Genomic DNA, 24,747 nt, shown 5'->3' with positions numbered 1-24,747 from the left:
CACAGATCATTATTTCATCTTTTGTTTTTGTGGCATGCTCAAAACAAGCACCTAAAAAAGCCTCTCTGGGCCAACCTGTGGTAGGTACAGGAAGAGGTTTGACCTTTTTCAAACAGTCAAGAACACCACAATTGCAACCTTTCATTCTTCTGTCGTTGCCCTCTAGCAAAACATCTGTAGCACTGCCACATAATGTATTTTCTGGTTTGTCTTTTGTCTCTCTGTGACGTCCTCAATGTAAACCCTGTCACCACCCAAGCACCTATAGTAAAGTGGAGGGAAAAAACAGGCAAGTTGGACCATAAGGAGGGACCTCTGTGGGGTAGGATCTGTTGCAGTAATTTCTGTGTAGTTGCCATGGTAAATGGACGCTAATTTACAGTTGAAAAGAAGCACGAAAAGGCAGGAGATGGAGGAACGAGACTGAGCACAGTCTTTGTGATGGAGAATACAAACATAGTCTACCCACGGCCAGATTGCCTCACTTAAAGGTTTACAGTTTGGAGGTGGCTGCTTCAAAGACTTCATCGGCCAACACGGTCCAGGAAGTAGCTGACGGGACAGTCGAGAGGGTTTAGATTGGGTGAGCCAAAAGCAATTTTTATTTTTCTGCGATAGCACGTTTTGGAGACTCTGCTAAAAAAAGAAAGAGAAAAAAGGACTAAAATGTCATTTAAGAAGTGACAGAACGGCGTGGACTATGTGTGTTGCCTGTGGTCAAAGAGATTTTTTCAGTTCATGTTACTTGTGTACTGTATATGTTGGGGGGGGTTCATATTCAGATTCGATTGCTGCCATTTATGTTTGTGTTTTTATATAATTGATTTAATACATGTGTTCCCCACTTTGTCTGTTGCTCTTTGTCTTTTTGTTGCTATTAATTTAATTACATTATTTATCTACAAGGGGGCTCCGCCCCCTGCTCGCTTCGCTCGCCTACCCCCGGCGTTGGGTATCCTGAAATACATTGTTTGTATATCCGTCAGTCGAGCTCGTTCGTTTTGAACCCGTGCCTGCTTTGCTTCCGCAGTTTCAGAAGCGCGTTTACTTCACTCCGCAGTGGTGCCACTCACAATATGGCGGTGACGCCTGTGCCTTCACTCCGCAGTAGTGCCACTCACAATATGGCGGTGAAGCCTGCGCCTTCCATACTTTATGGAACCCGTGGGGACTCCGTAGCCTCTTGCGTTTGAATCTGGGCTGCAGCGCAGAGTCCTCTTATTTGTGTGGCTGTGTCGGTAGTCGTTAGCCATAGGCGCGTTGTTGCATCATTACTCATTCACATCAGTTGAGCTCTTTCGTTTTTGGGCTGTGACTCCTTCGTGCGCGGTGGATAAGACTTCGCGTGTGGTTTATGAGACGCGTGCTGTACGCGCCTGCGCAGTACGTCTCATGGTCCCATCGCCGTGTCCCTGCGTCCATGCCATCCGGTTTACCATTCTCGGTTAGTAATATGGATCATTATCGCAGGAAGGGGTCCCGTGGGCAGTTTAGGGATGACCTGCTATCTGGAGCAAATACATCACTGAAAGCATGGTGAATAATAGTGACATCATCCAGGAAAGGGCAAAGCATTATAAGTTGGAGATTTAGAACATAATAATTTTTACAGAAACCATTCAGTCCATAATGCACCTTTGTCTATCTAACAATTAAGTTGCCCAGTTATCTCATCCAACTTTTTTAAAAGTAAAGTTCCTGCTTCATCTATTTGACTCAGTGGTTTGTTTCAGATTCCCACAACCCTTTATGCCTCCTCCGGATTCTTTGATCACATGATTCGCTATTTAATTAAATGAATTCTGCTAGGACATCTTAATTGAAGCCTTTTTGAATTTTGAAGGCCTGAATTAGGCTTCCACAGATCTTTCTATGCTCAGCTCTGAAGAGATTTAGTTCTCTTAGCATACGCTAAAACTGTAGATTCTCTTACAGATGGAAGTTGGGATTTCCAGCCTTTTATTTCATTTATCAGTTACCAGTTAAAAATTGGCTTCAATGTCTTCCTTGGGGACAAATAAAGCCTATCTATGTATCTGTCTATCTATCTGTTGAATCACCATGAATGGAAAAGGTTTAGCAGGCCCCTTGTTAGCATGCAGTACTTAAAAACAGCAGACCACAGGCACTAGTGCTCCTAAACACTGACCAGGCCCATCCATTGCATTATCAGTACCGAAGCAAAAATATATCTGCTTTTGATTTAAACTTTTTAAAAATGTGGCCACTAAAGTAAAACCATATGAGGCAAATTCATTATTCCACAAATTCAAACTCCACAGATTAAGCAGGCTTGTTTGAGACTGCAGACTGAAGTCATCACAGCAGATTTAACTGCCCTTCCATCTAACATCTCCAGGAGAAGAATGCAATAGGAAATGTAAACTGCACATGGATTCTTGTTGACACTGTGCACTGCATTAGGAGTTATGTTTGTCCTTAGTGTGTGTTTTATCACCTTACAGATGGAGCACGTGAAAGAAAGGTTTGGTCCTGATGTCAACAAAGAAATTCTACTGATGTGCATTGGCATCACCTCGGGTGTCGGGCGTTTGATTTTTGGAAGAGTGGCTGACTACATTCCTGGTGTGAACAAAGTTTACCTTCAGGTATAGTCATTTTGTATTGACTTTAATTATGGCAGCCTGGCCTTTTGAAAGCAAGTTAATAGTTTAATTTTAATACACAACCAATAAAGTAGAATACTTTCTTAAACAGAAGTTTTAAAAAGTCATCAAAAAGAAATTTAGTTATGATTGCAGGGATTGCTCTCCTCTGTTGCTGTGACTGTGTTGCTGTAAGTGGATCGCGATGTTCCTCTCATTTGTAATTTATACCATTTTGCTTAATTACATAAATGAGTGCACAATCTTCTTATTCACCAGGTATCTTCATTTTTTGTGATTGGCCTGATGTCCATGATGATCCCATTGTGCAATGTTTTCGGAGGTCTTATTGCCGTTTGCCTTCTCATGGGTCTTTTTGATGGCTGCTTCATCTGCATAATGGCTCCTATTGCTTTTGAGCTGGTTGGCCCTGAAAATGTGTCGCAGGCCATCGGCTTTCTTCTGGGATTAATGTCTTTACCTATGACTATTGGACCACCAATTGCTGGTAAGATATTAAGGCTTTTGTTTAATTTTGTTCTAACTGATTAGTGGGATGCAGAGTGGGCAGTGGGAGATGGGAATAGGTTTTTTTTTTCGGACATAAGAAACATAATGTTTCTCCATGACAAGGAGTCAGAGATATCAAAAATGGTGTTTTATATCATTAAATCAAGCACACAACAGAGAGAAACATTAAAGGAATAACAAAAAGTACCAACAGGCCAGGTCTATACAGATATTTGAACTGCTGTCTGTCAGGTGGAGTGTCTGGCCCATTTCTTCTGCACCTTTCCAGGAGCACTGAAACTCTCTCCCATGGCCCTGGTTTGTTTTTTACCATTTGTCATTTCTGGCTAAGCCCCCAAATCACTTCTGTAGCCATTGTTGTTTCTTGTTTGGTTACAGGGACACCAGGCTAAAACTTCTTATAGTGGCATCTTGTATTCTATTATGCCTCGGTGTCCATTAAACATTTCCAATGTAGCTCCTCAGCTGACCACATTCCAAGAAACAGCATGGCTCTGCCTGTTCCAACCTGAGATCAGATGTCCTCTTGCACCCTTACAGACCTAGAGCTGTCTGTCAGAACACCATAGTGCCAGTCTCTTCTCTAAGATGGCATCTTGGCACTTTTCCTTTGTAAGGAGACATCCACCCCTTCAACCTAGTGAGCTGGGAGCCTTGCTGCCTTTTACCAGCCCTTCATGGCTTCTCTCTCATTCTTAATTCAGGCATCTCAAGCACATTCTGGGTTGCCTACCTTCTGTCATCCTGGAGAAACATTGCAGGCTTCCTCCTAAGACATCACACACTGATTTATTACAGCACCAGATAGATCAAAGTCTATTGCCCCCTGCTGTGCATTCTTATTTTACCAGTTTGAGCATAAAGCCTTGATTGGAAAGTGTGGTGAATACTATTATAGCTAATATGTGATGATGATGAACTTTACACCAGATAATGCAGATGTTATAGAGTGGACAACTGTCACACTTAACCTTTTTATAAGCAGGACTGATTAAAACGTAGTAGCATGGAATACAATATGAAAATTTTTTTTAATTTCCGAAGAATATCTCCAAGTTAAGCACTGACTTAAAGCAGTGATACTAAGGGAAATCACAACAAATCAAAAAGTGCAACTTTGGAATTAGGACTGGCGAATGCATCTGTGACTCTGGGCATTTGTCAGATCCTTGCCTTGAATAGCAGCAGCACTGATTAAAGGGTTACATATACTGTATAAACGTTTTAAATCCAAAGAGTCCAACTTATATCTCAATATACAAACTAAACATAAGGAATATAGACAGGTATGTACAAAAGACCATCCATCCATTACATTCCTCTATTTTCAAACCCGTTTAATCCAGTTAAGGGTTAAAATCAGGCATAAAGCATAAAATACTCCAGCTCCAGATGCCAGTCCAAAGTCAACCCTAGATTAGGCGAGAGCATTAAAAATAAGGCAAAAGCCAACTCTGGAAGGGTTTATACAAAATAACAAGTCTGATTTTAGCTCATTAGCTCTTTTTTTTTACTGGTGCTGGGATTTTATTTATTTTAATGGTACGCCCACTGAGAATATTTTTGGAATTTAAAGGTCAACACATACATAAATGATAAAAATGATCATCATAAAATAAATGTACATGAAGTTCAACCAGCAAGTTTTCAAGCTGTAAACTTTTTTTAGTGAAAAATGTTCTTTTTTAATGGTATAATTTTGAAAACCCTATTTGGCATGTTTATACTGCCATCATGTGGTAAAAAGTGAAAAATGAACATCTGCTGTTTGTGAACAAAGCTAGACGAGCACATCCTTTACCTTACAGCACTGAAGTTGTAGTGCTGTGTTTCTAGTGCTGGATGGCGAGTCGTGAGCAGTTTTTAACAGCTTGTGGGAGAAATTCGCAGCTGTACAGAAAAACAATAAAGCCAAGTCAACAAAGTCACCTGAATTGTGGAACAATTGATTTGAAAAGTTACATTCAAATGAATGAATAAAGAAACAGCGCTGCTGCCTCATACAGTAGTTAGGAGACCTGGGTTCGCTTCCCTGGTCCTCCCTGCGTGGAGTTTGCATGTTCTCCCCGTGTCTGCGTGGGTTTCCTCCCACAGTCCAAAGACATGCAGGTTAGGTGCATTGGAGATCCGAAATTGTCCCTAGTGTGTGCTTGGTGTGGGTGTGTGTGTGTGTGTGTGTGTAAGCCCTGTGGTGGGTTGGCACCCTGCCCAAGATTTGTTCCTGCCTTCGCCCTGTGTTGGCTGGGATTGGCTCCAACAGACCCTCATGACCCTGTGTTAGAATATAGTAGGTTGGATAATGGATGGATAGATGAATAAAGAAACATAACACAAAAAGGCTTGCTTTTGTTAAGATCTGATTTTATACTCAAAGCAGATGATGTTCAGCACCTGCACTGTTTCAGGCCATTGCTTTTATGTGGTGTTTCTCTGCACAGGTAAAGGTATTCATAATATTGCTGATCTACAAATCAATGAATTTAATAATGTATCTCTTTTCTATCAAATTATACCTTTGTAGCCTGTGTCTGGTCACAATGAGATGTTAAGTGCTGCATGTGTTGCCTTCTCATCTCACAGTCTGCATGCCTTCCTCCTAGAGCGGTGGTTATTAAACGTTTCCACAGCCAGTAGCCCTTGGCCTCTCTAAATGTGCTCTTGCACCCCCAATGAAAATTACATCCAGTTCTTCATTAGGCACCTTAAAACAAAATCAAGGCTATATTGCAACTTGACTGTACTGTATACAAATTGCTATCGCTCACCTCTCATAATAATCATAATAATAATAAGGCTGTATAGCTCAGATGAAATAGAATATTCTAAAACAATAATGACTGAACTGAATTTAAAAAGAACTAGAGAGGGTAAACAACATAGAAGTCAGCCCAGTGCCTTGTACCTTTAGAAGATGTGCATACTCTCTAAGTTCACCCTTACAAAGTATTCACGTGATGACCCCATGATGTGCCGTATAGGTCTTTTTTTAGCCCAGTTCTTACACCTCCCTTTAGGTGCCCAAACTTATTTTATATTAATTGACTATCTTCACATGTAGCACAGATGATCCCAACTTTCAGAACACATGACATTTAGGATGTTTTTATGGGCTGAACAAATGACATTTAACAAATGGACTTTTATTGATCTCAAACACAAAATTAGGGCACATTTGACCCAAAGACACCGTAAGTGTTAAGAAACTTCAAGCTTCAATGCCGGTTCTTTGGCCTCAGAGTGCCACTGTATGTTATACGAGAGTGTGGAATAGACGGCTGTGCTCTTTGTGCCTGGGGTCCAGTGGACATAATAAATAGATTGACTGGTTGATTTGTTTTTTTTTTTTTTTTTACATATGTGGTAATTTTAGTTAATATAAAAATCAATGTACTGTATGTATCTTCCAGCATCACTTCCGAACAGCTGGAGCGGTTTTCATGAAACTTGGTACACATGTTTCTCATTGGTTGGCTACAAATACCGTAGGGTGAAATCAACCCTAACCCACCCCCTTCTGGGTAGGGTGGGGGGTAATCTTGCGATTTTGTATGCATGTTATCATCCAGTTGACACTCGGAACGACCACCAGAGGGCGAACTGGAGGTGACTGCCAGCATTCTTTATGTTTGAGCACCACCGCGTGTTGCTTTTGAAATTAAATAGAGTTGGCCAGGTCCGAGTATCAAATGGACGATAACATACATACAAGACCACAAGACAAACACATTAGTGAGTTTTCATTGTTTGTTCATTTATTTTTATTTTTAAAGTTGTGCTTTTTTTAATTATATTTTTCTCAAACGATTAAAAAAAAAACACACTTTATTTTCCTCCTGGGCAACACTGGGTATTTCAGCTAGTATTAGTTAAAAATCAATAATGGCTTAATTTTACTTATACAGTATTCTCCCATTTTGCTCTGACATTCTAATCAGCCATGCAGAAACAATTACATATTCTTCTCAATGAAAGTCAAAAAAGGTTCCCCATTGTCTACCAAGCAGTCTGGAGACGGGTTTAAAAAATTATGACAGAGGAGATCAACTGGACCAAGGAATGAGTGGAATCTGAGGAGTAGATAAACAGATTTAAAGAAATAAATTAATATAAAGTTACTTGGAATCAGTACGCAGATGGGAGCACCATTGTTTATGGGCGTACTGAACCTGTTTCATAAGTGACACAGAGTTATATCATTTAGAAAGAGCTATTTCATTATTAAGTCCCTGCTAATGATTGTTCAGAACAAACATTCAGCAAAAGTTACTATTTCATAAGGCATATCTTATTTAGCAAAAGTTAGTTGTCAACATCCGTCAAACTATACTGTAGATTTTAGCTTTTCCATGTACATTCAAACTTGTTCCTTATTAATATATATCAATAATTAAAAACCGATTCTAACAATTTCAACCAAAATTTCCTGAGTGAAGCTATTTCATTTAAAAACACTATGGTCCTACAACTAACAGGGAGCATCAGACTCTGCCATGAAAACAAAGAGCTGTCACAATAACAATGACAAGGTGTACATGTGAAGGTGGGAGGCGCAGCCACAGTGGGGTGTGTAGCATAAGGGATCCACTACTTAATATGTAAAAAAAAAGATTTCATTTCCCGTAAGGAAAAACAATCATATCGGTCATTTGGTGTCAGTTCAGGCAGTCATGAAGTTTGAGGCTCGGCTTACCTACTCCTTGATATCACATGAAGTCCACACAGAGACTACAGTCCTCCTTTTTTTAAATCCTTAAGTTTAGCCAGTCATGGAGGTCGAGGCTTGGCTTATCAGCTCCCTGGAATTATGATTAGCCCACACTGAGACCTCAACCCTTATTTTTTGGAGAGGCAGGCACAAGTCCCCTGGTGCACACTTTGCACCCTCGGCAGAGTTCTCCTCCCGCTTCAGAATCAAAGGTGAACTAACAGTTTTATTTCTGGTCCTCCCCTTTACTACTGGTCTTTGGGCCATGTGACCTTTAAGATGGCTTCACTTCTCTCACTGGATGGTCCTCATAACCTGAGATTCCAGTGCTCCACCTGAGCATGGCCTTCCTTGACCAGTTTCTGGTCTTCAGGTGGGAGAAGAGAAGAACATTATCTGAGGCATCCAGAGTTCCTTATGGCTTTTCTTTGTTCTTCCAGCTCTTACATCACAAGGAATTAGGAGAAGGAATGGCAAACTGCGACTGAGTGTACAACAATCTGTTTAGATTAGATGAAAGTTTCCACCAAGCCAATGAAGTGTGTCATTTTTAAAAATGCAGAACTTAACGTTCTGCTTTTTAACAAGTGTCAGGAACAAGCAAAGCCTGGCTTCTATGTTATCTGCATTGACCCACTCATCCAAAATTTGTGGCAGTAATAGAACCTGTAGTGAGAGGGGTCATCTCAACAAGGCCATGTTGATGTCACTTACTGTATATGACAAGAATACCTTTATTCTTCTAGTTGCTTTTTCTATTTATTTGTTTAAATTAGTTTTGTCCCCTATGATTGTGTAAGACAGTGTGCCCAGAGATCAGACAAATGTGCAAGACAAACTGTACATTTTGATCATAATAAGAAACAAGCGTTGAGTACAGCATAAACAGCATAAAGACTAAAATGTGAGGGTAAAAACAGCTAGAATTGCGATGAGCATTTCTTCAGTGTGGCCAACTATGAAAATATCAGAAAAACAGAGACTGTTAATGAAAACTTTAGATCAAGTTAAAAGTATGAAGCAAATACACTAAATGTAATACAAAGCCAGTTATCTGTTACAATTCCACAGAGAGCAGGATTACAGGAGGTCATCATCACTGTGGTGTGTGTGAAGGAGTTTGAATCAGCAGGCGCATAAATGTGGCATGATAGCGCACAAGTTTGTCTGCCACTTTACAGCTCCATTCCCTCTATGTGTATGAGGGCATCATCTCTCTAGGTGCTCACGTTTTCTCTCTCATGCTAAATCAATGCGTGTTTTCAGTTAACGGCTGACTCTAAATTGCCTCTCAATGGACAATACTGGTTGCTGATCTGCACCCAGTGCTTCCAGGGTAGGCTGTAGTTCTCTACTTCCAAGTAAACAGATAGATACTTGTGCAGGCAGCAGATCTAAAATGGGAGGTAAGTGTATAATTAAACTGATATAACCGATGGTGTCTCACAGACAGGCTGAAACACACGGCTCTGTTTTCTGTGTTTTGCCTGCATACCAGCTTTTTCATCCCTCGTCCACCTCATCCCTAGGTCTTTGTAAGTGTTTGCCCATAGGCCACCAAGGGGGCATCTTTTAACAATGTCTTTATTACTTTTCTTCACAGGCTTTCTACGTGACAGACTTGGCTCCTACGACGTGGCCTTCTACTTGGCAGGAATCCCACCAATCATTGGAGGAGCAGTGTTGTGCTTCATCCCTTGGGTTCATCATCGAAATATGAGGAAGAAGCAAGCAGAAGAAGGAGAAGCCAAAGAAAAAATCAATGAGCCTTCAGATAAATGTTGACCAGTAGAAAATGACGTCAAGTATAGCACATGCAGAATTTAAGAGTGTGTGTGCTGAAAATGTAACAAATCTGAATGATGCTGCGAGTAAGAGGGGGGAGAAGGCACACAACGGATTGTGTGATCTAGTGCATTATGACCTTACTTTAGATGTTAGCTTTGGTCAGACGTATAGTTCAAAAAGGGATTCAATATTTCTATCCATCCTGTGCAAGTGCATTCCTTTTAATCTCTATTATGCTGTTATGATGAGTTAAGTAAAAGGCAGGCACTGTTGGCGATTATTCAGAAAGTTCTTATTTACGTGAAAATCTTCATATTTAGTTGACCAAAATTGCTGCTTGTTTTGTAGAAATAATCTGAAATTTGTATTTACACATCCATGTGATAAAGCACAATAGGAGTTTCTTAAATCTGCCTTAAAAGTCACGACAGGCTGCCTTGTGTATTTTAACAAAAGAAACACAACAGCGCTTTCAGCTCAATCTGGGATGGACAGTTACCTGGGAGCTGTTGTCTTTCTAGAGTATATTTAAATAAGATGCTGAGCATGGCAAGAAAATAATTTATATTTTGTGCATAAGACAAAGCCACACATAAAATTGGAACCAAGTGCATATAACATTTCTAGGTGCCACACATGAGGGAATGAAAGCACAATATTGGGAAAGTTGCCCCATTTTTTCTAACAGAATATGAATCTCTCTCTTAAAAGCACGGCCATGCAGGCTAAACAGTGACAGGGGGTAAAGAAGACAGGAGCCCCTATATGTACTGACGTGATTTATGTCTCCTCATGTTTGCCAGTCCATGATGGCACTTGTCTTTTACGAGGATATAGGATTACGCTCTTTGTATGCCAGCTGCTTAAAAATCCGTCTGGCAGCCAAGAAGAAGCCTTGCATTCAGATTTATTAAAATATTTAGGACATGTTGCATTTAGGTAGACATTGTTTTCTCAGAGGTTGTTGAGGATATTTAGTAATCTGGCTATATTGGCATCATTTTTTTGTGATTTTTTTTTTTTTTGGCCTATAAAGTACAATGATGTCCTAAGCTAGGCCAGCTTTGGCTTAGTAAGCAATATACAGTGTTAGAGATCACTCCTGCCACTGAGTCAGCGGTCATCTCACTGGCAGCAGTGCCTCATTTGTAATGTGGAGCTATAAGTAGGATATGAAGCAATATTTCTTCTTTGGTTCTTTGGCTACTCAGACTTACAAACCTGGCACAGAATTTCTGGTGTCAGTTTACTCTCTTCCTTCATGTTTCGTGAAGCGGAATGACTGTACCTCATGTATCCTGTTTAAGATAGCTCTTTTTGTTTTGCTCACATTACTGAATAAAAGGGTAGATTATATGAACAGATGAGCCACCCAGCAGCATGGGACAAGTCGTCCTGTCTACGCAGAGTACAATATTGTGTTTATAGAAGTCATACATTACAGCAGAAATGTAAATAGAGACCCCAAGTGAGCCCCAGCATTTTCAGTTTGTGACTAAGAATTACTTTTTTTTTTTTTTGCCTGTTATTCTATTTTGTGTACAATCGCTGCTCAGCATGAACGTCGTATTAACATTCTGCCTCGACCCTCTCAAAGACGTGCGCTTCTGGAGCTCCCTTCAAACCCTTGGCATGACTGGCCATTTTATTACTTCATTTGTCAATTGTCGCTTTCAATATTTCAGTGATTTTTACATCACTTTTATTCTGTCAGGAAAAATACATCTATTTGTGCTTTGGTTGGTGCTCATGTGATGCATTTTTGGCTTAATTTATTACTGTTATGTTTGCAAATACAGATCTCTTGACTTACTTTAATCACAATTTACCAGCTACTACAAACCTACCTCAGTTTTTTCTTCAGAATTTGCAGTATTGACAGGCAGTGATGCTCATAAAAGCAGACGGAGTTTACTATAAATCTGAATTCTGTTCACGCAGGCAGTGTCTTCTTCACAATAATCTGTAGCAGCACTTACTAGATGGGGAGAATCTGAAAAAAAAAACAACGAGCCGTTCTGTGCTTCAGTCCATTAGAAGATGTTAGTTCATATGGGATCAGAAAAAGAAAACAAAAATCAGAAATCCTATCCTGTATAATTAAAATAATGGTACTTTTACTAGTAATGATCGAATAATGCTACTACTAATGATAATAGTGGTACTTTTATTAGAAAACCTTATTCAATAGTAACTTTATTGATATTGTTTAATAATAATAAGGTGGTTAACACTGGCCCGGACACAGTCTATGTGTAGTTCGCTCCCAGTGCTCCAGTTTCCTCCCTTGTGTTAAACCAATTGGTGACTTCAAATTGGTGTGAATGGGGCTGACATCCCATAATGGGTTAGTTCTTTCAACTCCGCCATTATTGGCTTGGGCTTCCTGAAGCCCTGAATTGAATTATGCAGAATACCAAAGGTGGGTCAATGAATAACTACAGTATATTTTGAAAATCCTTCTTTTATTATTAGCAGAGTATCAGTTACCAATAACTCTAAACAGTACTTATATTCTGGAAGAATGAGAATCCTAATTTTAAGTATATTCTTTATAATACTAATAATGGTACTTTTATTAGTAACAATTTAGTTGTATTGCCAGCCCTATTCGCCAGTTATAATAACTTTCCATTAGCACTCTCATTTCCTTACTCGTGTTTGTCTGTAAGGAATCCGATTGCTATTCCGTAAAGTTAATTTCAGATGGAATTTACCATGTTAAATAGTATGCTGCATATGACTTCATGTATCTGTCACTTCAGAAATCATCGCCTGGCCAATTTCGTTTCCGTTTGTACATGATTTGCTTTCTCACTGTTGCATTAAAGAACTGATTCTTTCCCAATAATTCCAAATCACTAAGTGGCGCTCACTCTTACTCAGCTACTCAGTAATCTTCCCGGCTTTCTCTTACACGTGTTTCAGAGGTTTCTCTGCGTGAACAATTTGACAGCTTGTTGTGCAGTGTGGCACTAATGGTAGGCGCTGTTGGAATTAGCATTGCGTCCATACAGGAGGAGCCCTTACTGCTTTTAAAATAATACAAGCACACTACTAACAACGCCATATTACTTTTTACCTTTCTCTGTTCGTTTATCTAACAGGCAGCATTAGACTGATTTGTTGTTTTACTCTCAAAGGGAACATGGCTTATTAATGTATGTTATTTTTGGTGTGTGTTGCTTGCTATATGTAACTTTACCTCATTAAGGACTGGAAGGCAGAAACCTAAATCATATTTTGTATAATTGTATCTGTTTACTAGAAATATTACTGACATGTTTGTGACTGTGCTGGCTGTGATGGTCTCATCGTTGATGTCAGTCCAGCATACCTTGTGAGAGTCTGAAAACAGCTCAAGATTTCCCTCATCTGCACTCCCCTACGTCGGCCGCACTGGTGGGCCATTTATTTAACTGGCATCACCAGGAAGGACATACCAGCTTCAGAGGTTTGGAGGATGCTCCTCTAATGGGATGTGAATATAATTGTAATTTTTGATTTTGATTTGATATTCTTTATTAGTCCCAAAGGGGAAATTGCCTTTTCACATGACCTTGTAATGTTTAATATTTTTGCAGTCCTTCAGACAGGAGAATATATGACTTTAATCAGTCAAGCAGATTATCAAGGTGTCTGTTAGGTTAGGACAGGGGTGCCCAACTCCAGTCCTGGAGGGCCACAGTGGCTGCAGGTTTTTATTCTAACCCTTTTCTTAATTAGTGATCTGTTTTTGCTGCTAATTAACTTCTTTTGAATTAATTTTATTCGACTTGGTTTTTAAGAAATTTTTCCCTGAATTTCTTCATCGTTCCTCTGAATTGCTTCATTTCTTTCCTTAAATGGCACCCAAACAGAAGTAAAATGTGAAGTGAGGGAGCCAACAGAAGACCACCTAAGGGTCTCAAACTCCAACCAATTTCACACCAACCAGTTGCTTAATGAGGCGCAGATTCTTGTCGTTAATTAAACTCTTTAATTCCATGGCTTGTTAGTGCTCTCATTGTACAATATTAGACATTTATGAAATTGTGGATTTTCTCTTTTCTATGAGCAGATCAACATTCCTGAGACCTTCACCTTTCTTTATTTCCAGATATTGTAGGATGGTCACAGTTTGCTGCTCCTGTTTTGGCTCATTTTGTATCTCATTATTGTTTGGCTGTTAATTAAGGAAAAAGAAACAGCTGAGGGGTCTGAGTCTTCAAGAGCAAATCAAATAAAATGAATTCAAAAGAAGTTAATTAGCAGCAAAATACAGGTCACTAATTAAGAAAAGGATTAGAATGAAAACCTGCAGCCACTGCGGCCCTCCAGGACAGGAGTTGGGCGCCCCTGGGTTAGGACATGGAAGATTCTTTTCTTGGATGGGAAAAGCATGTCCTGTTGAACAAGCCTTTTAATTTAAGATAATGCATAATGATGAAGGATGCACCTGAAAACTGGTGTGCAACATAGTCTAGGTGTCCTGGACAGAAATAAAATGATAAACCTAGAAATGTCCCAGGCAGTTCAACTCATGGTCTATTTGTCTGTCTGTCTGTCTGTCTGTCTTAGTTTTCTGCAGTCCATTCCTTTCGAACCAAGGTTGCCTTATAATAACTTGCACAAATATGAAAACTAGCCAAGGTAATAAATACTGTGAAGGTAACAAGCACAGGAAAAAAAAGGCCATGTTGTGCCGAATGAAAGAAACAGATGACTGAATTTAAGTCCAGCCAATTCAAAGTTGTTTTTTTGTAATTGTTCTCCAGTTTTGCCTTGTTTTGAAACTGACTGGTCTTTCTTGCTTCATTTAAATCATTGTTGAAGTGCATTGTTAGCATAATCACCTCCGGTGAGGCCAAATGCATGTAGCATTCTTCTTCTTTGTTCCGTATGACAATTATGGATGACTGTCTGGACCAGCAGATTTTATTTATATATTTTTTTTTTTATTTGTTTTTGACCGAAGAAATGAAGATCATTTTTATCTTGTCTTAGTTACTTTGTAAATCACAAAGGTAAAAATATACATTTCACTCTTAAAGAATGTTTTATTCACAGTGGTGTTCTACTGCTTTGTTGTATTAAAGCTGCTTGTGAATCCTGTTTTAGTCAATAGACGTTTTTGTGACATATGAGAACAGATGAATGATTATTTAGGGTTGTAGATTTTGGTTTCTTTTGGTAAGCCAATCAGTTGATTAATCGGACATCTTTATTGTACAGGCCTTGGATGATGTGTGGCATGCCGCAGTCAACCAAGGGCATCTCATTGACGATAAGATCAATCCTCTTCTAATATCAATGATCAGAGGGGATGAAGAAGTACCAAAGAAAGGCTTTCAAAAGAGGCAAAAATAATGAAAAGCCCCCACCAGCAGTAAGCAAGAAGATACAAAGTGCAGATTGGAAGGAGAGACTGAGCTCCACTGAGGTGATGCTGACATGTATTTATGTGACAACATGCTTTGTTATGAACCTTAGAACTGCAGTATAATGAATAAAAATTTTTGTCATGTTTTTGGTCCAGTAAAGGCAAATCTTCTTTCACTATCTAGAAAAGACCAAAAATCACTTCTACCCCATCATTTTTCTAGAGTTGCCCATTGGTAATATCACTGATCGATTGAGTTCTGTTTCGATGCCCGCCTTAGACTGATCAAAAAAATCAACTCAAACTGTAATTGTCATGTACAAATTATAAATACAGAACAATATGGAGCGAAAAGCTTAGCTGCTAAACTCTAATGACTGTGCCTTTAAGAAGAATGTAAAAGTACAATACTCAAATCATTACTAGAATTTAAATGTGTGATAAGTAATACATTAATAACTTAAATAACTTGGTGTAAGAAATGCATAAGCTTGAAGTAAGCATTAAATTGAAGCCTTCATGTTCAGGATGATGGGAGCTGAGTGGGAGGATGCAGATCTAATCGAACTGCAGCCACCATTTTTATTTTGTTTTGTTTAAATGCGGACAGAATAAGGGAGACTGGAGACTCCAAATTGGACAGGCCTGCTTGGATAGTGCAGGAATGGATGGAAGATGAACGATTCAAATGTGAACCAGAAATGCTTTCAATCGGTAACCCTAATGATCACAAAACTCATTACGCACAGAGATTTTATCAGCATACAACACTGCATCTGCTTTTTGAGACTATCAAGCAGGTTTGTTTGCTAAAATGACAATGGTGGGGTAGAAGGAAGATTTTCTCTGAAGATACTCTTGCTAATGTCACTCACACCCCAAATTCAGGAAAAACCGATCTGCACTGTATCTTCTCCTTTGCTGAGGCTGTGGGTTTTTAGTTAAATTGCAGTTTGCTCGACAGTGTTTCAAAAGCAAAAGTGTTCTTTAATATCCTGAAGTCAGGTTTTCGTCTATATTTTTTTTAAATAATTTATTTCATTAGGGCAGTCAATTGTAAATCAGGAACCTCAAATGCCCAATGACTGACATGGTCTTAATTGTGGGAGAAGAGAGAACAGTGATTCATGATGAACTTTTTATTGTAATTTTACTCTACAATTATCATTTGTTTTTACTTTTAAATGCTAAGAACCAAATCATGTCAGCATGCAGCTGGCAGAGGCTTGTTTGCTTGGTCTAATTTCAAGAGACAGACAAGTCACGCATGTTTTCACCATTTTTTTCTCTGCACCTCTTAAAAAAAATACAAAGCCAGGACCATGAAAGCGTCAGTGGTGCTGCGTTTATGTTGCTTAAATAATCACTTTTCATTTGAAGTATTTTGCCATTACAGTTTCTTCTCTTGATTGTCCTTATTTTTTGAAGTTTGTATTTTATTTTTTGCTTATCATGAGTCTTTAAATATTATGAGATGATGGAGGTATTGTTTATGATCATTTTGCTTGTATGCCTTATGTTTTTGTACAGGGTGGCTCAGGCACATAAAATGTAAAGTTGTGCATTCCGTTCATTGTGCAAGTGCATAACCGGCAGTGGAAAAAAGCACCAAATAAATCATGCCTGTCACTGTTTTTTGGCAAACATACATTTGTTTTTATTTTGACTGTCCCTTGGCAATGCCCTAACCAAAGCCCACTGCTGCCAGGGCAGGTGCTAACACTCTACAACCCTAACAATGAGATTAGTTGGGTGCAGTAATGAGGGAAGTATAAACCATTTCAAGCATTAATCCCTCACTAAGGTTGCGAAAGCATGGAGACTTATCAAAAAAAATCTCAGTGAATTCAAATTAAATAGCAAAGCTCTCTGTGAGTTCTCTTGAACCACTTTAGTCTCAATGTACAGATTTAAAAATGGAACCTTTTCAGGAATGCAGGTGAAAATCTTCCTTGTTGAATTAATTAATATTAATGTTTGTCTTCATTGATTTTTTTTCCATTGCTGGATTATATGTGCAGTACAAATATGAATTAATAACAGAGTGAATGGGTAAGTGCGCCACCCTGAGTATGCATGCTGTTCATTCATTTAAGAGCATATGCGTTATTTTCCTTGTATATGTTGCCAATTGCATGTTTATATTAAATCTGATTATATGAAATGCAAAGGTCTCTTTGAGACATGAAAAAATATATATATGCTTATATTGCAAAATATTTTCAAAGTAAAATTTGCTTTTTCAATTCTGGTGTCCACATTGTGTCTGATTTTTTATTAACTAAAAATAAAAATTAAAAAAACCGTGGGAAGAGCAAATCAAAGGTTACACATTTATAGTCTCAGCAGATTTTTAGGAGATGCACAATCCAAAGCTTTGCAAGCTGTGCGAATATTTATAACTAGCAAAATACCCGTGCATCGCAGCGGTGAAGTACTGCTTTAAAATTTTTATTAAGAAGAAAGTAAACCTTTTTAAACCGAGGGAAAATACACCAATAATTATTTGTTAAGGATCTCTTTGTATACCACGTTGTCAATTCGGCCCTCCGGTTGTAATAATACCAAGCTGTGTGCTTAGCTTACTCTTGAGCATGCAACGTATAGTTGGCCATGTGAAAAGCAATCTTGCCTCAAATCAATGCCAACCTTTTGTAGGGTCTGTCCCTGAGACTTATTAATTGTCATTGTGAAGCAGAGCCTTACTGGAAATTGGAGGCGTTTGAATTGAAATGGGTTTCATCGATAACTTCGCATCCAGCTTTTGAGAGTTTAACTCTTTCAGAGCTGATGTTGACTTTTGTCAAAAGGAGGAGTTGATGATGGTAATCAACTGGAAACTTTGACAAAACCAACTGTTATGTTTTAGTTGGACTCTCGTTGTCTGAAGGAACGTTAGATTCATTGGTTTGACCGAGATTTCCTGCGCTCGCGTGAGTAGCAATGCGCAAACAACGGCAAAAATAGGACTGAAATCTGGCGAGAGATCAAAGCGAATGCGTAAAGCAAAATACTCCGCAGACAACATTTTGCCTATTATCTCTGAACTGGACTATGACTTGTTGGACTCTGATTTTGATACAAGTGATCGAAAACGAATGTGAGGCTCCAGCTTCAGTTGAATGGTCCCCAGCTAATCGTGGTACTGACAATATTCACCAGGTAGAACTGCCACTTAACAAACCACCGTGATCGCTGCTGCTGCTGCCCCAGCCACGTGAAGACAGCCTGGCAGCAAACCTGCTGCACATTCTTCACAAACTGGCAGCCACAGCATGCAGCAACAGACGTTTTATGTTGATTTCTGTGTGAAACCATTGCTTTTCATAAACTTTTTTGGAAAAAAATATTCAGCCCTCAAAGAGTTAAACAAACATTCATAAACATCAAAGTGTCCACTACTCAAATCGTCAGCTGTGAATCTAAGATGTTTAAGAGGCATTGGCGGTTGTCCAAAGGTGTAAAATATCTGGCTATTTCGGTACACTTGAAAGTGAAAACTGAACAATTCAGCGGCAGCCATCAACTCACATGCAGAACCATAGGTGAAGGGCTTAAGCATTTCACTCTTATAGTGCTCCTGTGTAGTATAATTATCTCCTGTACCGTCAACAGTCCACACCTTGAACCTGTCCCAGTCATTCAATACATAAGACACAATGTTCCTCCGGATATCAAGAGTGAGTCTGACATGGCCGTGCAATATGTAACACAGAGAATGGAAAAGGCAGTTGCCATCTCCGGGCATGGAAACCACTCGGTAAGTGATAGTTCTTTGATCGATGGTGATCACCTCGATAATGGGGGTACAGTTGGAATGATAAAGGAAATGGGCACCTGAACAATGTAAACTAAGTCTAAAATACCTACACAATAACTATAATCATAATAAACAAACAATAAAACAGCGGAGAAGCCGTGGATTAAATAAAAAGGCTGCAGTTATCAGCAGGGAGATGTGAATACCGTGGCGAAGCAAGGAAAGGAATGAAGAGACCGGAGCAACAGACGGCCTTATATAGGCAGGCAGCCAACTACGTGGGAGGCGTGGGGATGGGGGACCCAACACCACCTCACACGGCGACCAAGCTGCAGGCTATGGACGTATATATGTACGTAAGTAGTATTCAGTTAGCGTTGGGAACCCACGTACCAAATTTCTTGAAGATGGGCCCATAAGTAACAAAGACCGTTGGAAAGTTCAATATGGCGGCCGACAGTGGCGTCATACCACCGAAATAAGTACGTACATCGGTTTCGGTTAGCGCAGGGAAGCCGCCTACCAAATTTCGTGAAGATCGGGCCATAAATAAGAAAGTTTAACATGGCGGATGTTGCCAACCATTATGACCGTTACGTGTGGGATTTCGAAATGAAACCTGCTTAACTCTTGTAAGTAAGCTATAAGGAATGAGCCTGCCAAATTTCAGCCTTCTGCCTACATGGGAAGTTGGAGAGTTAGTGATGAGTGAGTCAGTGAGGGTTTTGCCTTTTATTAGTATAGAAAATAAGTTGAATAAGTTTGTCTATAAGGCAGTGTTTCATAGGTTGTGCTTCATGCCTGGTGCTCTACTCAGAATAAGGCTTTGCTTTTGAAATGTAGCCTCAGGCTTCAAATGAGGCTTTGTATTATCGTTGGGTGAGTGGGACTCACCAAGTTCACTATGGTTTGGCCTACTCTTGCATATCCTATGTTGAACTCATGCACACATACATAGAATCCAATTCGTTCTTGATCTTAAGCACTGATAATGAAACATGCCTGCACCGTCTATCACTCCTATGTACTCGCTCCACATAAGGACTCACTAGCTTTGGCTTGAGAGATCCACAAGCATATTCTTGGATGTATCCTAGACATTGGAGGATAGTATACATTGGTCCCTGGATATTCACTAGACCAGCAGTTTTCAACCGTTTTGATTTGTAGACTAACATTAGAAAAAAAAATCTCCACACACTGGGGAAATGGACAATATACAACTTACTCTGTATCATAAATTGTCCAACTAGGGCCTGAGGTGGAAATAAATAACGTCTTGGTACTCTCTTTTTCCGTAAAGCAGTGATTCTACCATCCAGATCTACTAGCATTAGATCTTGGGGGGTGTTCTCCCTTGGATTTTTGGACATCCAGATTTATTGACATTAGATCCGAGGCATTGATCTTCCTTGGCGTTTCAAGCGCCCAGATTATCCAACATTAGCACGGAAAGTGGTTTGGCTGTTTCCCCATGGAGTTTTGAGCATCCATATTGAACAGGACAGAATTTTCTTTTGGAAATGCTATCACAAAAGTGGTTAAAAAATGACCTGGAAATTTACTGATTTTTCACTGAAACAAATTTCCTAACAGACCGTTGCAAGTTTACTGACCAGTGATTGAGAAATACTGCTCCAGACACAGGAGGTTGACACACCTCCCTCCCTAGATGTCCCCACAACACTAAAAGCTGACAAACTTGGGTCTCTGGATATCCCCTCAATGTTGAAGACTGGTACACCTTAGTTCCTGAATGTCCTCTAGACACTGAAGGCTGGCTGGTTATTGACACTTGCCAATGTCACATTACTTCTTTCCATTTTACTTAATTTTGAAGGTGTCCCTCCTCAGCTGCTAAGTCTATGGGAAAAAAATGGCAATCTACCCACACCATTTGCCAAGTATTTACTAAAGTCACTCAAGATGTGCAAAGAATATAAATTTAAAGTAAAATAGTGTTTATTAAAATTGGATAGTAGAAGTGAAAATGAATAATAGCATAAATGATAATCATTGCAAAGTCTGACCATAGAGCCCTATAAAACATCCTTGTTCCAAAATCAAATACTTTCTGGAAGAATATCGAAGCTCAAGAATAACATCAAGAGAAACATCTGTGTGGGACACCAAGAGAAAGAAAGTGCATCTTTCAAATGGCTTACCTTGACTCCTAAGTCAGGCTGATGCATGAACAGGGGCTTTGATGTCCAGGTGGATGATTCTCTCGCTCACCCTCAGAGGGTCTCTTTTTAATGCCAAATACTACTCTGATGATGGACAGCCTGTCCCGAAAACATAATCATACAAATTTGTTCAAATACCTTGTCAAGATTGCTTAACTATGCCAGTCCAGTTCCTTTGATACAGAAACGTTCCACCTGCTGTTTGAGTCATAAATTGACAGGTCATTCTAATCCAAGGTTATGATGTGAGTTGTACACTGAGATAAACTAAAAGAAAATGTATGTAGACTTAGACAAATGCATAGAAGTATAAGCCAAACAGAAAAACAAATTCACATGGCGCTGATCTGAATGAAACATCTGTGAGTAAAGTTCCAGAGTTCAATTACAGATTGTCACAGCATCTAAGCAAAACGTAGCAAAAGAGCAGTACGATATGGCCTTTGTAACAGATAGAAGGTGCTATCGCTCCCTTGAACCCTTCTTTGAGACGCCAGACACCAGATAAAAGTCCAATGTGAATTTATTTTATAATAATAACTATACTCATATAATACACAATAATACTATCAATAATTAATCCTCCACTCCCAGACGCGTTGCCACCCTTTCACCCAGCTCAGCTCAACGTCTGGGATTTCCCACAATCCTCTTATAGTCCTTGACCCGGAAGTGGTTCTGTCCCTCAGTCCATGTGACTTTCTATCACTTCTGGGTCAGGTAAAAACTTCTCCTTTTCTTCAGCCCGGAAGTATATCATTTCTTCTGTTCCCGTGACTTGGAAATACTTCCGGGCTATACGGAAAGCATAAATCCCTGGGCCTCCCTGCAGCGACTCCTGGCGGCCCCCATGGTATCCAGCGGGGCTGTGAAGAAAAACTCCAAGGTCCATGATTCCCTGCTGGCATTCGGGGCACCTCCATGCTGCAAGGAGGGCTGCATCTGGCGGCTTGGAGGTGTTGGCCGGAATATATGGCCGGCAATCCCTCACACCTTCTAAGCCTATCTGAGTGTAATATTTACAAAATAAATATGAAAATATAACAATAGAGAGGGGAGGGTAATTTTACATAAGGGAATGCAGAACAAGGAACAAACTCTGTACACTAATATTATATTGACAAACAACAATCAGTGAAAACAGGAAATGTATAATGGCAAAGGAATTCAAAGGCACACAGATCAGAACAGTAGTTAGCTATGAGCCTATAATAGGGGTACACACACAGGGATCAGGGGGTAACACTGTGTTCAGTAGCCTGATCTCATGTAGGAAGAAGCTGTTGTTCAGTCTTGCAGTGTTGGTCCGCAGACTCCTGATGCAAGCAGAGAAGAGAGACTGTGTGAGGGGTGAGAGGGATCCCCCACTGAGCTGGAGGCCTTACGGATGCAGCTCTTCATAAACATGTCCATGATGAGATGGAAGGGAGAGAGGTCCTGATGATGGCCTCTGCAGTGCACACTACCCATTGTATGGACTTGCGATTGGATGTATTATATACCCAACAGAAATACATCTACTCAAGCCCCTATAGAATGTGATGAGGATATGACATAGAAGGCTTACCCTCTTCAGCCAGCACAGAAAGTAGAGTCACTGCTGCGCTGTCTTGGTCAAGGAAAAGGTATTGATAGGTATATCAGGTCCTCCACCAGGTCCTTTTCACTTTCTCTACTTTGCCTAGTGTGGGCAGGGAGGGTCTTCCTGAAGTCCACAATCATCTCTTTAGTTTTATCAACATTGAGAGACAGGTTGTTGCATCTGCTCCACTTCCATTCTGTACTTTGTCTCATCATCATTGTTGACAAGACCCAATACCGTTCTGTCATCAGCAAACTTGAAAATGCTGTTGGAACTATACATCACAGAACATGAACAGAAGTGGGCTAAGCATACATCCCTGTGGGGCTCCAGCAACCAGCATTTTGGTGCTGGAGATGTTATTGTCGATGTGGATACTCTGACAATAGACAATATGAAGTGCTTACAATACATGAAAATCCAGCAAAATTCATAATCCAATCCAAAATGGGATTGTTCACAATAATGTAGTCTCTTACTTGTGGCGTTAATCTGCAATGTGCAAAGGTACAATAACAGAATAAATTTAATTCAAAAATACAACAAAATTAATTTACAAAACATAGAGAGAAAACTAAAACAATTAATAATACATAGTAAAAAGATCCAGCTATGTCATAACGTCATGTACAGTAACTCGTCTACTAAGGCCCAGGACCATTCAGACATGATGCGTTTGACATCTCTAAAAATGTAGCAGATACTCATCTTGAACCTGAACTGACTTCCAACTGAGTTGTCAGCTGTAGGTTCTCAAAACATCTTCACTGCCAGCTGATATCTGTCTACTAGAGACAGCACCAACACAGAAGGTGCGACAAAAATATTTTTTTAATTCCCTTGCAATTATATTGTCAGACTGCTCTTGTAAATATCGGTTTTTAGTTGTCTTGCTGAGCAGTGGAATCCAAATATTCACATATCCATGCATAGAAAGCTTGTCAGCACTGACTTTGAGATTTTGTGTGAATATGTCAACACATTCTGAGAAATTTAGGAAGAGCTCAAGTGAATTCTCCCCCATTACTGTCCATGATGACTGTTTAGAGTGTATACAGCAGCAAGCTAACTGCAGCCTGGCATCGAACGAATTTCACAAATCATCAAGCACTCGTCAGTTGTGTTCAACATATATAATATAATATAATATAATATAATATAATATAATATAATATAATATAATATAATATAATATAATATACTGCGGTGGGTTGGCACCCTGCCCGGGATTGGTTCCTGCCTTGTGCCCTGTGTTGGCTGGGATTGGCTCCAGCAGACCCCCGTTACCCTGTGTTTGGATTCAGCGGGTTGGAAAATGGATGGATGGATGGATGGATAATATAATATAATATAATATAATATAATATAATATAATATAATATAATATAATATAATATAATATAATATAATCAACTCACCCCAGAAGCACTTCTACATGTTTGGTCTTCCATACTTAAAGAACTTTTCTCACCGCTCCATTGGGCACATTTGTGAAGTGTAAAAATACTTCTCGACTAACATCTACCATTGATGAGCAAAACGTAAAAAAGTACACCATCAACAGAAAAGATTGTACAGTGCTGTTCAACAATTTAGGCTTTACTGCAGTAACGCCTCTGGGTTCATGGAATTGGATTTGGTGAAGTTCATTCATTAAAACATTAATTGAAACAAAACTCTCCTGAGTTACCCACAATTACTGGAAACACTGTGCTACATCAAATAAATGAATTTACAGAAATCTAATGTCAAGTGGTTAAAGTGATGTATCTTACAGTTTAAGTGCCATTATTATTATGACATTTTTTACTAGAAGCTCTGAAGATTGTTATGGGTGGAGGAAAAATCTAAAAGTCTCACTTACCTTTTCCACAATAGTGAGACGGAACCCAGTGATTAAAGAAGTGGTGTGCTCGCTCTAAAGGTGGGACCATCACAATTTATCCATATGACCCTGAATGATACCCTTTCATTTCATATAATTGTCACAGATTTAGGGGTGTTTGGAAGGCATTGCCAAGATCAAAGCACGATTAAATGAGAGATTGTCAGCTTACAGGGATTGTGCAGGGATTCTAAATCAAAACTAGAGTTTTCTAAAACAAGCAGAGTGGTCAAAAACAAGTCTTTTCCCTGCACTGTTACAGCATTCTTTCTGTAGCTTACCAAAAACAGGCTGCACTGAGTAACTCACACTTGGCTAAATTGGAGGTTTGATGTCAAGTGT

The 24,747-nt window shown here is 39.5% G+C and overlaps 1 protein-coding gene across 1 annotated transcript in view; it reads left to right on the top strand.

Moving 5' to 3' along the window:
* Positions 1–17,238, top strand: part of slc16a10 (solute carrier family 16 member 10) — a 185,372-nt gene extending 168,134 nt beyond the window's left edge. The window contains exons 4-6 of the mRNA XM_028797595.2: positions 2,466–2,609; positions 2,886–3,114; positions 9,446–17,238. Of these exons, the coding sequence (XP_028653428.1) occupies positions 2,466–2,609; positions 2,886–3,114; positions 9,446–9,627 (555 nt within the window). The 3' untranslated portion in view covers positions 9,628–17,238. The remainder of the gene's footprint in view (positions 1–2,465; positions 2,610–2,885; positions 3,115–9,445) is intronic.
* The last annotated feature ends 7,509 nt before the right edge of the window (positions 17,239–24,747 follow it).

This window comes from Erpetoichthys calabaricus, chromosome 3, assembly GCF_900747795.2.
Source record: "Erpetoichthys calabaricus chromosome 3, fErpCal1.3, whole genome shotgun sequence".
Classification (NCBI taxonomy): domain Eukaryota; kingdom Metazoa; phylum Chordata; class Cladistia; order Polypteriformes; family Polypteridae; genus Erpetoichthys; species Erpetoichthys calabaricus.
Note: the sequence above shows the minus strand (reverse complement) of the source record. Positions and strands in the feature narration are given on the sequence as shown.